The following is a 16,456-nucleotide window of genomic DNA, read 5'->3' as shown; positions in this document are numbered from 1 at the left end:
CATCGGAGGGTTTGGATGTCTTCTCAGGCTCCAGCAGAATCCGGTGCTGGGGACTTTCTGCTGATGCCCCGAAGGAGGCAGAGCTCACTGTTTCGCAGTTGGGGGGCAGGAGGGAGCGTATATCCAGAGCTGACCCAGCTTCAGCGCCTGGACGAATAGAGGCCAGTGGGAGCCAATCAGGTGCGGTGGCTCATGGAAGGGCTTGGTCCTTGGCCAAGGTTGGAGGTGTGGCTGGAGCAGCTGCTGGCTGGAAAGAGGGAGTTCCCAGAGTAAATAAATACCCGATGATGAAGTCAGACGGCGTCCAGAGGAAGCCTGAGCAGGAGCTGAACAGCGTGCTGACCTTCTCCGGAACAAATCCTGAATGTAATAATGGAGGAGGATGTTATGAGAATGAAAAACAATTGCATTAGCTGTTCCAGAAAGAACTCCACTAGCTTGATGGAATATAAAAGCTAATCCGTTGGCTTTTAAACAAAATAAGCCTAGATCTTAGAATGGAATATCCCTAATAATGTGATTATTTTTCTATGGAAGAAGGTACACGATGCCTGTGTCCTCTAACCCTATATGACGGGGGCAGCCTGAGGGTCTTTGTGTGCCCTGTCAGCTTAGAGGGGCTATTGGAGCTGTATCCAACTATGCAGGGTGGACTTGGTGGATAAGGTCTGGGGTGGGATGGTAAGTAGGATTTTGTCGGGGAGCTGGAGAGAGAGGGGGTGACACCTGCAAGGATGTACTTCTGCTTTGCCTTTCCTTGACTCCTGAGTGACCATCGTGGTGATCATTCCCAACCCCTCCTCCCCAACCCTCCTGCCAACGTTTTAGAAGGGTTCTGATGCCCAGGGAAGCAGGTGGCAATTTGCAGAACTTCTGTTCTTGCTCTTGGCTGTGCCCCTGTGATTGTGTTTTCTGGGCATTCATGCGCATGCTTTCCAGCTTGTACCCTTTCCCTTCTCCTCCAGTTTGTCACAGTTCAGTGAGGAGAACATGATGGACCCCTACAACCTCGCCATCTGCTTCGGACCCTCGCTGATGTCGGTGCCTGAGGGCCACGACCAGGTGTCCTGCCAAGCGCACGTGAACGAGCTGATCAAAACCATCATCATCCAGCATGAGAACATCTTCCCAAACCCCAGGGAGCTGGAGGGCCCTGTCTACAGCCGAGGAGGAAGCATGGAGGATTACTGGTAGGGGGCCAAGGCTGGAGCGGGGAGGGCATCACCCTCACACACTGGCCTGGGGGCCAGATGGCCAAACAAGACCAAAGGGAAATACCCAGACCTGCCCAGCCTCCCACTCCCAGGCTCTTCAGGCTGCCAGGGTCTTGGGTTGGTGTAGGCCAGGGGTCCTCAAACTTTTTAAACAGGGGGCCAGGTCACTGTCCCTCAGACCGTTGGAGGGCCGGACTATAGTTTAAGAAAAAACTATGAACAAATTCCTATGCACACTGCACATACCGTATTTTGAAGTAAAAAAACAAAACGGGAACAAATACAATATTTGTATTTGCATGTGGCCCGCGGGCCGTAGTTTGAGGACCCCTGGTGTAGGCAGTGCCCTACCTTGACCCGGCCTGTGGAGGAAGTGCCATTTCACGCCACCTTTCTTCCTTATGAGTTCTGAGTGGTCATTATCTTTCATTATATTCTGAAAGAAAATGACAATAATAATAGTAATATTAATACTCGCTAGGAAAGGGAATTTTCTACAGTTCACCAGTCCCCAGTGTCTCTCAGAGTTCTGCTCTGCTGTGCATGGTGCCCAAAACAGTTTCAGTTCCCGGGGAATTTCATATTGGGGAGGGCTTAGATATGGGGCATAATTTGCTGGCTGGGCGTTGTAAGATGACCATTTAGGTGATTTCAGAAATTCATGAAGGGAGAGAGGGGTAAGCTCCATTTTCAGCAGGTTGGCACAGTTTCACCCTGAAGTGGGATTAAATTCCGTGGGGTGAGGTTTTTCATGTCCTGGCCTGGGAGCAGAGATATGACAGGATCCCAAGGCACATAGACCCTCCCACTGGACAAACACTGAGTCACTATTTCCGTTTTACAGATCAAGTCACTGCAGTGCAGGGAGGCAGTGACGATCTTTCAGGCCACCCCATGGTGGGGATTGCACCCTGATCTCTCGTCCTTTAGTGCAGGGCACTGCCCACTGCCCCCAGGAAACCACTTCCTGTGTCAGTTTTCCACTAAACACAGACAACTGCCTCTCTCTTTTACTCCCTAGCATCCCTTACCTTCTCCTCCCCCTTCTTCCTCCCCTAAAAATGTTTCAGCCTGGGCTGAAAGCATAAGCCAGCCCAAACCAGATTCCATCTGCATTCAGCATCTGGAACCAATTCAGCCAGCCCCATTGCTGTGGACTGAGGTAGGGAGAATAAGGGAGGTTGTTTACTTAGAGGCCGATTGGTCCACGCTGGTCCCTGATCTCCACGGAAGGAGCCTCCTGCTCAGGGAGTGAAGAAAGGGACATCCATGTGTCGTGAACATGAAAATATCACTGACATCCGGGCTCAGTCTTCTCCACTGTCCTGCAGACCCCAGAACCTGGGTCCGGGCTGGAGAAACCTCGGCTTGCCAGCTCAGAGAGAAAGCTTGTTGTCACTGACAGGTGGTTGGTGGGACGGGGAGATTGTTCAGGTCTCAGCCTGCTGGCCGAGGAGCTCCCGGGAGCTGAACTTGTACATGTGACTGGGAGAGTCAGTTTCCCCTTTGCATGAGTGTTGGGAAGCTGTGGAACAATGTTCCCAATTCCTGCTTTACCTTCCTTCTAAAGTCTGCCCTCAATTCTCAAATATGAGATCGCTGCAGGCTGGGTTTATCCCAGGACATGGTCCCTCAGTCTCCTCCCGGGTGGTCTCAGCCAGTGGAACAGACGGAACCCCGGCAGGGGGTGGGAGTGGGGGCTCCAGGGGCACAGACGGGAGGGCACCTTCCTCCAGTTCTCTCCAAGGTGTTCCCCTCGGCCCCATGTTGTTTGTTATGCATCCAGCGTTTATTGGCAGCCTCTGGAAAAACCACAGATTACTCGGGGAATGTTCTACCATAGACTGGGTGGGAGGGACCAGAGGATCAAGAGTAAATGATCTTGGGGTTAAAGGGACCATCTCAGCCCTGGATTCACACCCACTCAGAAGGCTCGCAACCTTCCCTTTCCTTGGGGGAGAGAGAGGTGCCGGTGCTGTGAGCTAAGGCCATGAAGGTGGTGGGGGAGGGGTGGCAGTAGGCGTGCTAGGGTCCAAGGATTCTGGAAAGTGGCCAGGAGACCAGCCAGCCAGGAAGAGGGAGCACAGGCCACTTGGCCTCCCCATGACCGTGGAGAGGCCATTCACCACATTTACCACCTGAGACTGGAACCAGTTTTCCCGGGACTATTGCTGGGTGGCATGCCAGCTTCTCAGACCACAGGGTTGGGTCTGGGGTGTTGCTGGGGTGTGGCGTACAGTGAGAAAAACGGGATTTTAGGGCAAAAAGGAACCTAGGAAACCTCATCTTGCCTTTACCTTAGAGCAGTGGCTTTCAAAGTAGGGTCCCGGACCAATAGCACCTGGGGCTGGTTATAAACGCGAACGACCTAGTGCAGTGGTGGGCAAACTGCGGCTCACGAGCCGCATGCGGCTCTTTGGCCCCGTGGCATGGGCCACGAAGTTTCAATCGCACTGTACGTGCACGTCCGCACGTGGTATTTTGACTCTTCCACACTCAAGGGGCCAGTTTGCTGACCACTGACCTAGTGAATCGGAAACTCTGGGGCCGAAACAATCTTTTTAACAAGCCACCCCACACTCTCTGAAGTTTGCGAACCGCCCCATAGTGGATGGCCACATAGATGGGCTTGGAACCTGCAGAAAAGTGAGCCTTGGTCCTGTGCATCCCAAGGGTTTCCAGAATGTCACCAAACTCATCAGAGGGTTTTTAGGCCCAGAAAACAGTAAGAAATTGTGCCCAGATTTTTTGACAAAGCGGAATCCCCGTTCATGCGCCCCAGAATGTTCTCTGGAGCCTGGAGGACTCCTTGGAACTGACTGCTCCTAATGAGGTTCGTTCTGAACTGGCCTCCTGATCTTTGAGGACCTTCCTAGGAGTGAAGGACCCATTCCCTGAGAAGGGAGAGGTATGAGCTCAAAGGTAGACCCTGAGGCCAGGTGGTGGGGCTGAGGGGGGTGATGGAAAGGCTCACTCATTACGACCACAGGCCAGAGAAAGAACCTTTGGACATGAACAGGGGGTTTTCTAAGCACTCTGAAGTCCATGAGCCAGGAGATCAGGCGGCAGAACGACATTCCTAGTAACTTCCCTGGCCATTCTCGATCCTCAACCCCGGATGATTCTAGACGGGACGAATTTCTTCAGGAACTTGACCTGACTGTCGCTTGTGCTCTTGCAGAGTTCAGCCCGCAGCAGACTCCTCTTCCCATCCATTTCTGTGACTCCCCTCCCACTTTCTTTCCAGTACCTGGAGCTAAACTGCAAGGCATCCTAGAGACATCAAGCAGATTGAGAAAGAAAGAAAGGAAGTCCCGCTTATCCATCACCCCCTCTTCTTTCACTGAATCCTCATGTGACTCTGTGAGCTATACTGACCATTTATAGATTAGATCACTGAAGCTGGAAGGGACCAGTAACTTGCCCAGGGCCACACGGCTTCCAAATGTCAGAGTGGATTTTTGGACCCGGTTGTATCTGATACTAAAGCATAGTGTTTTTCTTCCACCGGGCTCCCTCCAAGAACTAATTCACCTAGAGAAACAGCCCTTGAGGAGTTGGGTTGTTTTTTGTAGTTTTGAAAAAATTTATAATTAAAAAGGGGTTCGCTTGGTGTCAAGATACTCTAAGCAGACTGCAGTGGTTTTTGTAGCAGGGCCTGGAGTAGGAGCCTCAGGAGCCTTCTCTGTCATTCTTGGCGTCTGTCGGTGTGTGCAGTCAGGATAGAGAGAGCATGAGGTAGACTCCATGCCTGAGCCCCGAGGACGCTGTGTGAGAGGAAGACAAGAATTCTGAGAGCCAGCTGAGCCGGGTTCCTCTCGCTTCTGTTGCAGTGACAGCCCTCACGGAGAGACAGCCTCGGTCGAAGACTCCACCCAGGATGTGAGTGCGGAGCACCACACGAGCGATGATGGTACGAGGTCCTGCTTGGGGTCTGCAGGGCTCCCGGGTGAGGCCATCCTGTGCTCCCAAAGAGCCTTCCGCCCAGCAGTCCCCTGCACACAGGCAGCGAGCCCTTGCCCCCCTTCCCTGTCTTAAAGAGGCAGCCCACCTTCCCAGACAGAGAGGTCTCAGTATCAGACCAGAGGTGAAGACTACACGTCATCGCCCCTCGACCTCTTGCCCCAACACCCTGCCCTCGCCCACCTCACAGCTCCTTGTCTCGCCAGCATGTCAGTTCCTGTCCCGGCCCAGACTGCTGCCAGGGAGCTAGAGACCAAAGTGAAGAGCTCACTTGAAAAGCAGTAAGCCAGGGGAACACAGGAACTGGGTGCCAAGACTCCAGCAGAAGCCAGAGGGGAGTGGGAGTGAGGACTCAGAAACCACACACGCTCACGTCTGCCTGCTGGAAAGACTGACCCTTTCCAGAGAGAGTGCAGACCTGCGGGCGCTGCGGCCGGGGGTGTGCGTCGGGATGTGGACACAGCTGCCATCCGCGGGCCCCTCGGCCGTGCCCATGATAACCAGGGACTGTCCAGCCAGCACCTTCCCCCTCCTTCCAGCAGTTTTGTGCCCCATTTCTGGATCTCTGGGGCTCAGCAGCTGACAAGGGGCCTTAGAATTTTCTGGGCATTAGAACAAAATGGCACAGTCTGCGGGGCTTTCCCTGTTCCCGCCTTGCCGTGAATTCTGCAATCCTCAGCCAGCTTTTAAAGGAGAAAACATTAGGGCTGTTATGCAGGCCCTGATGTCAGATGGATCGGTATGATGATTTGCCACATGGGAGGAAAGTGGGTGAACTAGGGAAATATGTATTTGGTTGGAGCCTGCCGAGGGCCCACCAGTGCTAGAGGCTTTATATGTCTTATGACCTAATCTCTGGTGAAATAGATAGCGCTGCTGTTTTTTTTTTGAGAAAACTGAGTTAAGAGGTCAAGGCCATGCCCAAGGCCGTGCAGAACTGAGAATGGGGTATGTGGCAGGCCCCCTCTGGTCTGCCTCCTATCGTGAAGTCTCGGCCCTTTGGCCTTTAGGTTCACTTAGATTCTCAAATTCCCAGACAGAGCTGATTGAATCTCTTTCATTTACTCAGAATAACACACTTCAAATCCTTTCTTTGAAAGTAGACATATAAATAAATGTGTAGTATAATGTGTATAATAATGGCTAACACATGCGTAGCACTTACTGTGGGCCAAGCACTTTTACAAATTGTTAAACAAACCAAACAAACTCATAGATACAGATGACAGAATGGTGGTTCCCGGAGGGGTAAGGGGTCGGGGAAGGATAAAGAGGGTAAAAGTGGTCAAATATGTGGTGACAAAAAGAGACTAGACTTCCGGCTATAAGCACAAAATAGAGTATACAGATGTACCCCAATAAATTCATTTTTGTTTGTTTGTTTTTTAGTATATTTTTATTGATTTTAGAGAGGAAGGGAGAGGGAGAGAGAGATAGAAACATCAATGATGAGAGAGTATCATTGATTGGCTGCCTCCTGCAAGCCCCCTCCTGGGCATCAAGCCTGCAACCCAAGCATGTGCCCTTGACCAGAATTGAACCTTCCAGTCTGCAGTCCAATGCTCTATGCACTGCGCCAAACCAGCTAGGGTAATAAATTCATTTTTAAAAAATTATTAACTCCTGAGGACAATTTTATGAAAAAAAAACACCACTATTATTATCCCCATTTAATAGACAAGGTGGAGGCTCACACAAAAGTAAAACTGCATTGCATTTGTAAACCCCTTTTATTTTTTCTGATCACATTTATGCACATTTTTTTCATATATTGTCCACAAAATGTATTTCCATATTTTGTTCCTTAGAAAGTTGATTGGGCAAGTTATTTTCTCTTTATAGAAACTAAAAACTCATGTTGTACTAGGGCAGTGGTTCTCAACCTTCCTAATGCCGCGACCCTTTAATACAGTTCCTCATGTTGTGGTGACCCCCAACCATAAAATTACTTTCGTTGCTACTTCATAACTGTAAGGTTGCTACTATTATGAATCGTCATGTAAATATCTGATATGCAGGATGTATTTTCATTGTTACAAATGGAACCTAATTAAAGCATAGTGACTAATCACAAAAACAATATGTAATTACATATGTGTTTTCCGATGGTCTTAGGCGACCCCTGTGAAAGGGTTGTTCGACCCCCAAAGGGGTCACGACCCACAGGTTGAGAACTGCTGTACTAGGGAGAATGGCTAGCATAAATAATTATTTAAAATACAATATGATAAATGTTCTGTGATTCATGGAATCTAAATATATAAAAGCGACTGGTCCACCATTCGACTGGTAGCTATGATGAGCACTGCCCACCAGGGGGCAGACACTCAATGCATAGGCCTGGAAACATGGAACAGACTGATAAACCTCAGAAGGAAGCAGGGAGGGGGGAAGAGATTAACCAAAGATCTTATATGCATACTAGAGACCTGGTGGGTCCCTCTGCCTGGCCTGTGGGGATTGGGCTGAATCCGTGCACCGGGGCCTCCGACATCCCCCGAGGGTCTCTAGTTATTTTATGATCAGAAAAGAAATGATGCTTCCAAATACAGTGTGGCAGGTTCTGTGTTAGGGGTTGGCCAGAGAAGTTACTATAGGAAGCAGGTGATATTCAAACTGTGACTTCCTGTTTTTCATCAGTCAGATGAGAGAGACCAGGATTCCTGGTGGAGGGAACAGCATGAACAAAGGCAAGGAAGGGTACACAGGTGCTTTCAGGATGGCACGGTCTGCACAGGAATTACCTGCTTTAAGCATGATCCGTGGCTTATTTTTCACATAAGGTTATCTTCCCACCACTGTAAGTTCAGCTCATTGGGCTTTTCCGCTCAGTTTCCTGAGTCTGTGAGTCCCAACATGTGTTTCCTTCCTCTCCACTCCTCTCAGAGTGTGAGCCCATTGAGGCCATTGCCAAGTTTGACTACGTGGGCCGGACAGCCCGAGAGCTGTCCTTCAAGAAGGGGGCATCCCTGCTGCTTTACCAGCGGGCTTCTGACGACTGGTGGGAAGGCCGGCACAACGGCATCGACGGACTCATCCCCCATCAGTACATCGTGGTTCAAGACACGTACGTTGGGCCCCTGCATCTTTGGGGCTCCCTGGCCGCACTGTGGGAGGGAAACCGTTTCTGGAGCCATCGGGGGATGAGGGAGACCAAACCCCCAGACTCAATGGAGAACTGTTTTTGGTTCTCGCCACACTTTCCCCCTGGAAGCCACTCCTCCACCACCAGTCAGCGCTCATTCCCACTTACACCTGATGAGTGATAATGAGGCCTTATTATTTGATCACTTTCTAAAGATCAGGTTGGGGAAGTATCTTTATTTCTCTTTCTCTCTTTTTTTTAAACAACTATGCCCACCCCAACCTGTTGGGTCCCTGCTGGCATTTTCCCACTGAAATGAAAATGCTGAGTTCCTTTTCTAGGAGAAAGCCAGCTTACGCAGCCTTGTGGAAATGACCCAGTCCATTTAGCCCAGATGAGGTAGACATGGAGAAAGCTGGGGAAAGGAGGGGAGAAGATGTCAGGGAGCAAAGGGGACGGCTTCCTAGAGGGGCTGCTGGTTGGTTCCCGCTCTTTGAAGCAGTGTCTCCTGGCAGGAAGGGTTTTCCTGTGCCCCCAGCCAGCCGCCCTGCTCCTCTGCCCTGCTTCCTCCCCTTGGATATGATGCTGTCAGTGTGTTTAGTCCTTCCCTTGATATTATTTTTTAAAGGTTGATATCCTGAACGAGTCTGCACCCTCCCAGCCTCTCCCCAACTCGTTCTGCGGGGAAAGCCTCCCTCTGTTGATAACATCGCAAACCTGGTGGCCATCTGTGCGTGGACAGGACCCTCCCAAATTTAGCGTTATGGCTTCCCTGCGGGACCGAGAGAAGACGAACTGTGGGGGAGCAGGGGCTTTCCTTGTCATCAGTAGCCAGAGGGGCCAGAGAGCAGTGGAGAGACCCGGGACCAGCTGGGACGCTCTGAGCGGGGCTGGATGTGCTACGACAGAGTGGTGGGGTCCTGCCTCAACGCCAGCAGCTCCAGAGCCACAGAGCGGACTGTCCTTACCCGGCAGTGCTCGGGACCTCGGCCGATAAATCGCAACCGGGACTGGCCGCCTCCTCCGGGAGGGGCCCGGGCCCAGCTGCCCCAGGACAGCAGTGTGGGGTAGAAGGCAGTGCCTGGACTCCAGGTGTCCCCTAGCCCAGCTTCCCAGAGGAGCTCAGGATCCTGCAGAGCACAGCGGGATTATTTATTTTTATTTAAATGACCCTCCCCAGGCCCTCAGGTGTCCTGGCCGCTGCTCGCAGACCTGGCCCAGCCGGGCGTCGCGAGGTCGCGTGTGTTGGGGGGCCATCTTGCTGATTTAACACTGTTTTCTATGTTGTTTTCCCTGCCTGCCTGCCCCTTCTCCCCCAGCGAGGACGGTGTCGTGGAGAGGTCCAGCCCCAAGTCTGAAATTGAGGTCATTTCTGAGCCACCTGAAGAAAAGGTGACAGCCAGAGCGGGGGCCAGCTGTCCCAGTGGGGGTCATGTAGCCGATATTTATCTTGCAAACATCAACAAGTAAGCGCTGCTTTTCATTTTCTGCTCCTCTGACTGACTCTGCCACACCCAGCCTCACCCTCTGGCCTGAGCCTCCACCCGCTGCACGGGCTGAGCTCCCGGCCCAGCAGTTTGCATGCGCTCCTGCTGCTGCCGGGCAGACCGGGCGGGCAGAGAGCCGCCCCAGCCTGGGCACAGGGCCGGCCTCCGCTGGCTGCTGTCCTGCCTGGGAAGGTGCGCCCTCTGTCCCGCTTCAGCCCAGACCTTCCTGGTTGTCTGACTGCTCAGCGCTGGCCAAAGCTTTGGTTCCTTTAAGCAACTTGGTTTTACGCTGTTCTCAGAGGTGCCTTCTCTTTTCCAATTCCTACTCAAATAATAGTCTGTGATGTCTTTCTTGGCCTCGTCTGTGCACAGATCTGAAGTCTGTGTGTCTTCTAGGCTCACGTTAGCCCAGAGGCTTAGTCAGATGGCCCGTGTCTGTCCCCCACACACATACACCCCGTCCTGCACGTGCCCCTGCGAAGGAAAGGAGACCACTGTGCCCCCAGGAGAGCTTTGTCTGAGCTCTCCCTTCCTCGTCTAACTCCTACCTCCTTCTTTCTGCCCTTTCACATCAGCGGAGAGACCTGTCATTCCCCCACTGCTTTCGCCCTGTGTGTTATCCTCTCTCAGTCCCTTTGCAGATTCCCACTCCTGCCCAGCAGGCTCTTACCTCTGCCCCAGCTTTCACTGTGGCTGTTAGCAACATCCTGGGGGTTTAACTCCACCCACACCCGATCTGGCTGCCTAGAGGGATCCCACGCCTGCGTGCTGCTGCCTCCCCTCGAGACATTCAGGTTATTGGAGAACTAATCTCATCTCAAGGGGCCAGACACCAAGTCCCAAAGCCTACAGACCTCTTTCCGCCAGACCCTGAAACCTGGCCCCATGCCAGCAGGATGACAAGCCCCAGGGCGCTCCCGATGAATATGGATTGGAGATGATGCACAGTTTTTATTCCCCTGGCTTTGGAGGAATGAAATGATTTGCACACTGAAAACCTGTTAACCGTAGCCTCTGGACACTGAAACTGGAAGGAGAATAAAAGATGCTTGTTGTTTTTAAACCGCACCAGGTCGCCCAGATCTCTTGGCTTTTTTCCAACCAGATGGTAGCAGGGGGCGTGGTTGGGACACGTGGCTCTTCTCCGTCTCTTTGGCCCTCAAGTTAGTAAGTAGCTTATTCAGCTCACTTAGTGCAGTTATAATCGAAGTCAGGCCAGTAAAAATGATTGAGGATTTTATTTCTTTCCCTCCAGCGTAGTGCCCTGCTGGGAGGGAGAGCTAGTAAAAAGTAATTGTGGGCTAATCACATTTTTTCCCTTATTTACAAGTCTACGTGAATTATAAATCTATAATCATAAGATCATAAGCCTGTTATTAGCCCAGAAACCAAGGCAGGGTTGGTAGAGGGAAAGTTAAATAATTAGTTAGGTACATATTTTTAAACTGTTATATGTATTTGACACCATTTGTACAAAGGAATTGTGTGGAGGCACAGCTGAAATAGGCAAGGGATGGACATCTGGTAGAAGGCTTTCCCTTGAGCTCCTTGCTTGGTGGCGTCAGGATGGGGTGTTTGGAGGACATAGTCTGCCTGGGCACCGGCCCCCAAGCATGTCATGCCCTTAGGAGTGACTCTGCCTTCAACTCCTGCCCCAGCTCCTACTCCACACATCCCTCCTCAGTCCCCTCACTGTCCTGAATGCCCCTGATTCTCTCTCCCCCAGGCACACCTGGTCACCTCCTCCTGTCCCTTCAAGACAGTTCGAAGATTTGCCTCTTTGGGGGAGCCTTTCTGACACCCCTAGTTCCTCAGGGCTGAGTGAGGTGCCCTTATTCTCTGTTCCTAAAGCAGTTTGAGTGTCTTTTGCACTCATATCCACCATCGGACTGAGCTCTTTGCAACCAGGAACTGCCTTCCCTTCTACATCCCTGGGGCCTGGCCAGGACCTGGCACACGCCAGCCTCTCCACACATCTTCTCAGCAGCTTTTGCCTCGTGAGTCAGCCATCCGAGTGGAAAAGGAAGTCAGCAGTTACTGGGGTGCGGCATTTCAATTTAATGGCACACATTGATTGAGCACCTACTGTTGTGCCAAGTGCCGATACTGCTTAGTCCCGGCCTCAGAACTCAGTCTGCCGAGCCATCACCATACAGACAGGTAACTAAAGCCGTGCTGCAGATGCTCTGAAGGAGCAGAGGGGGGCATGGTCGGTTCTGCCTTCCGCTGGAGTTGGGGTGCCAGGGAAGACTTGGCGGAGACCGTTGTTTCGGCTGGGCTCCATAAGACACCGAGAACATCCTTTTTCCACTCGAGAATGGCTGGCTCTCACCGCTGAACTGAGCAGGCAGCTTCATGGAATAGCTGCTTTGTGCCAGGCCCTGGACCAGGCCCTGTGGACATACAATGAGGAAGACCTAACCGGTTAAGAGAACCAGGACTGACTTAGGATGCCGGCCCTGCCTCATAGACTAGGTCCACCCCTACCTTCTTCCGTCCTCAGCTCTCACCTCAGCCCCGTCACCCTTCATAGATTTCAGATCAAAGCTGCCCAGCTGCCATCCCAAACCAGAAGTCCTACTGCTTCTTAGATTAGGTCCTTTCGAATCCAATTCCAAAAGAAAATGGAATTGTTCGGCAGTAGGCAACACCCATGTAAGTAGGACTCTGCCAAACCATTTCGTAGGAGAGCCTCCGTGGTCTGAAACCAGTGGACACAGAGCCAGGTTCAGCCCAGGGCCGGGTGACTTAGGGTCACGTCGATGTATTTCCACCCTAAGAACATGCACAACCTTGGCCCTAACTCTGCAACACTGCAGCCTTTTGGAAAATACTCTGTTCCATGTCTGCAAAACGAGTAGCAACAGCCTCTTGCCAAAGCCCAAAATGATTGCAGCCTTGTAGTTGGAGGAAGAAAGAGGCTAAAATTGGAAAAGTCAAGTCTCCTCTTACCAGCAATTCCCCTCCTCCTTGGTGACGGTGAAACTTGTCGCTCCCTGGGGCCTGGTTTCTGTTCAAAGCAGGTAATAGAGGGGCCTTTCCAAGCATCTCTCTCCCATTAGAAACTTTCACTTAATCAGACATTTTTCCTGACAGCAGTACCTTCCACCTTGAGAACTCAAAGCCCACGGCCACCAAGTAAGTACTCACTTCTCTGTCCAGTTGGGGTGGCAGAGGGACCGAGACGTGGAGAAAGCACGGAGAAGGCCTCTCTGTGTCCCTCTCCCGGACGTCCCTGGGTGCCAGCATCTGTCCCTCTCACCGGTCTTCACTTCCTTGGAGCCAGGGCTCCCTAGTCACACCGCCCTCTCTCTTTGTGATTGAAGGCAAAGGAAGCGGCCAGAATCGGGGAGCATCCGGAAAACATTTCGGAGTGACAGCCACGGGCTGAGTGGTTCTCTGACTGACTCTGCCTCCCCGGGGGTGGGGGCTGGCTGCCGCCCATCTTCCCAGCCCATCATGAGCCAGAGTCTCCCCAAGGAAGGGCCAGATAAGTGTTCCATCAGTGGGCACGGCAGCCTCAACTCCATCAGCCGCCACTCATCCCTGAAGAATCGGCTGGACAGTCCGCAGATCCGGAAGACGGTGACAGCTGGGAGGTCAAAAAGCTTCAATAACCATCGGCCCGTGGATCCTGAGGTCATTGCACAGGTAACGGGGGGGCTCCTGGACAAGCAGCTGACACGAGTCTACACTTGTTCCTGCTGCTTAGTGCGCCCATGTTCATTATGACAGGACTGGAAACGACAATGCTTTGTACATTATATGCCAAGTTCAGGGACTAGCGGACATCTGGGCCTGACAAGACAGCTGTCCAAGAAATTTGGGTCCCTCTCCCCCCAAGAACTTGAAGACGGAATGAAAGGATGCAGGCTTCTTGGTCATGCATGGGCCATCTACAAGGCTGTTGTCATTTTAAAGCCAGTAGTTACAGATGGAGTATTTTGGTAGAGTCCATTCAGCCCAAGTGTTGAGGCTCAGATGTAGTTCTGGCCACGCTATATTATTGTTGACACTATTACAAATGTTCCCCCGTTTCCCTTCTCCTTGGCCCTCCGTCCAACTGCAGCCCCACCCCAGGCCTTCCCCACACTATTGTCTGTCCACAGGCTATGCATATATGCATATATGTTCTTTGGTTAATCTCTTCCCTTCCCCAGCACTCCCCTCCCCCCTGAGAACTGTCAGTCTGTTCCATGTATCCGTGTCTCTGGATGTATTTTGATCGTCAGTTTATTTTTATATCACTCTGCCCATCATTCCATCCCCTAAGGCTAGTATCTGGTCCCTAGCGGTAGATAGATGGTCAGTCAACAATCTGCTCCTGGTCTTGACTGATGGGAAGGCTAATTCCTGTAAGAACAAAATACTCTGCCACGGGGGGCTCAGCCAGAAGGGTTTCCAGGCCAAATCTCCAGGTGCAGTGGAGATGAGCTCCGTGGTGACTGGGGTCTTCTTTCCTTGTTTACACCACACTGACAAGCCTTTGTTTTCCATGAACTATTAGAGATCCATCCCCACCTCTAAAAATCCGACCACCAGGCCCACTCCAAGCAGCTCACTCAGACGTCTCTCCCAACTCTATAATTTTCATTAGACCAGGTAGGAACTGAGGGCTCATGGTTGCCCTCTCCCGTCTCAACCGGAGTTGAGATTCTCCTCACCCCCTCTTTCAGGGGGCAGGAGCGGCTGGGCGTGGTCTCTCTTGGCTTAATTGTGGATCTCTGCTCAGGGAAGGTGTACCTGGTAAGCTCGGTATTAAGCTCTGGGCCGAGATGTCTTGCTTTGCTGGCCTTCTATTTCTGCGCCTCTACTTCAGCTCTTGGCTGCAGTCTGCCTTGCACCATGGGAACCCTCCCAGCTCCCTCTTTGGCCAGGTCAAGAGGAAGCCAGAATAATGGCGGGGACAGGCTCTAGCTGCAGAGTGGGGCCGTGGAGAGCAATGGAGTTCTTCCTGAGCAGTTCTAAGGTCTGGGAACATCATAGCGCAGCATGAAACTGAGTCTCTGTCAACTGAACACACGGGTCATCCCGTGGGACAGACACCTTAACCAGGGGCCTTTGTTTGGCACATACAGTCTTTCAATATGAGCCTAATTCCAAGGAAGAGCCCTATGGTGGTTTGGGGGTGCCAGACACACGAGCGTTGGGAGGAGGGAGGGAGCTGGGAGGTGGCTGGCTGCATACAAAGGATCTTTGGCTCTGCCTTGAGCCCCTGAGCTGAGTGCTCCACTGTGACCTGCTGAAGGTGATTCGCCTGTGGGCTCTGGCTCCCCTCCTGGTAACTCTGTGCCTCTCCTGGTGATGGGTAGGAGGAAATGGCTTCATCCAGGTTAAGGGCGGGCAAGGGCAGGGAGATGTTCTGATGAATCTTCAGGGCCAGGGTTCTTGGCCCTTCCCTCAGCCCTTGAGGAGGAAGACTTAACCTCCTCAACCTTCGGCCTTGGAGTCCAAGAGAACAAAGATAATACTTCGTCTCTACCACTTAAAAAAAAATGTTTACTATGAACAATTTCAAGCATGTACAAATGTAGAGAGAATTGCATGATGAATCCCATGTACTCATAACCAAACTCCTGGCCACTCTCTTAGTTCATCCACCTTTTCTCTCCCCACTGGATTGTATAAATCCTCATCCATAAATATTTCAATGCAGATCTCTAAAATCCAAGGACTCTATTCTAAAAACATCTCAGCCTCTCTTTCCAAAGGAAAAAGGACCTCCTGATAATGCAAATCCTGTTGCCTCCTCCCCTCACATTCTGAACATTCATATGTTCAAGGGTTTGGGCCAAGTAAAATAATCTGGACATCTCATTGTCGTTGGTTTCTCCACGATTCGGCCTGTGGTGTTGAAATAGGATCCTCGGGGACTTCTCCCTCCATTTGCCTCACCTCCTTTTTCCTGTTTTGCAGGATATTGAGGCAACTATGAACTCTGCCCTCAACGAGCTGCGGGAACTGGAGCGGCAGAGCAGCGTCAAGCACACCCCTGACGTGGTTCTGGACACCTTGGAGCCCCTCAAAACCTCCCCGGTGGTGGCCCCCACGTCCGAGCCCTCCAGCCCCCTGCACACCCAGCTTCTCAAGGACCCCGAGCCCGCCTTCCAGCGCAGTGCCAGCACCGCTGGGGACATCGCTTGCGCCTTCCGGCCTGTCAAGTCCGTCAAGATGGCTGCCCCGGTCAAGCCTCCTGCCACACGGCCCAAGCCCACTGTCTTCCCCAAAACAAATGCCACTAGCCCTGGTGTCAACTCCTCAGCTTCCCCACAGTCCACTGACAAGTCTTGTACTGTCTGAAGGATATAATTTAATTGTTCTAGACAAGGGGACTGCAGGGACTGACTGTTATTAAACTCTTCCTATTTAACTAGCTTGGGGACTTCAGTTGAAAATTAGATTTCAGTTGTTCTTACAGGAATTAGCCTTCCCATCACCCAAAATCTTGAGAACGAAGCCCTCATTATCACCCTACCCGGCCCTTCCCACTGCCCTCTGCTTCCCCCAGTCGTCGTAAGTCAGCCAGCTGCAGTACATGCTGTCCTTAGGTTAGCCAGCGGTAGATTTTTCCATTATCAGGTCACTGTGAAATCTGGCCAAGGCGAGTCATGAGGACATGGGCTCCAGTCTCAGACCCCTCACACGGGGGGTGCCTAACCAGATGGTCAGCTGTGGACATCCCGCGCTCAGTGACCTCTTGTTTTGGG

The 16,456-nt window shown here is 51.9% G+C and overlaps 1 protein-coding gene across 1 annotated transcript in view; it reads left to right on the top strand.

Annotated features, from left to right (window-relative positions):
* Positions 1 to 16,124, top strand: part of SRGAP2 (SLIT-ROBO Rho GTPase activating protein 2) — a 244,821-nt gene extending 228,697 nt beyond the window's left edge. Inside the window, exons 18-24 of the mRNA XM_015569435.1 lie at positions 966 to 1,190; positions 5,048 to 5,127; positions 8,064 to 8,244; positions 9,582 to 9,728; positions 12,846 to 12,887; positions 13,076 to 13,400; positions 15,666 to 16,124. Coding sequence (XP_015424921.1) covers positions 966 to 1,190; positions 5,048 to 5,127; positions 8,064 to 8,244; positions 9,582 to 9,728; positions 12,846 to 12,887; positions 13,076 to 13,400; positions 15,666 to 16,049 — 1,384 coding nt within the window. The 3' untranslated portion in view covers positions 16,050 to 16,124. The remainder of the gene's footprint in view (positions 1 to 965; positions 1,191 to 5,047; positions 5,128 to 8,063; positions 8,245 to 9,581; positions 9,729 to 12,845; positions 12,888 to 13,075; positions 13,401 to 15,665) is intronic.
* The last annotated feature ends 332 nt before the right edge of the window (positions 16,125 to 16,456 follow it).

Source organism: Myotis davidii, unplaced genomic scaffold (assembly GCF_000327345.1).
Source record: "Myotis davidii unplaced genomic scaffold, ASM32734v1 scaffold710, whole genome shotgun sequence".
Classification (NCBI taxonomy): domain Eukaryota; kingdom Metazoa; phylum Chordata; class Mammalia; order Chiroptera; family Vespertilionidae; genus Myotis; species Myotis davidii.
Note: the sequence above shows the minus strand (reverse complement) of the source record. Positions and strands in the feature narration are given on the sequence as shown.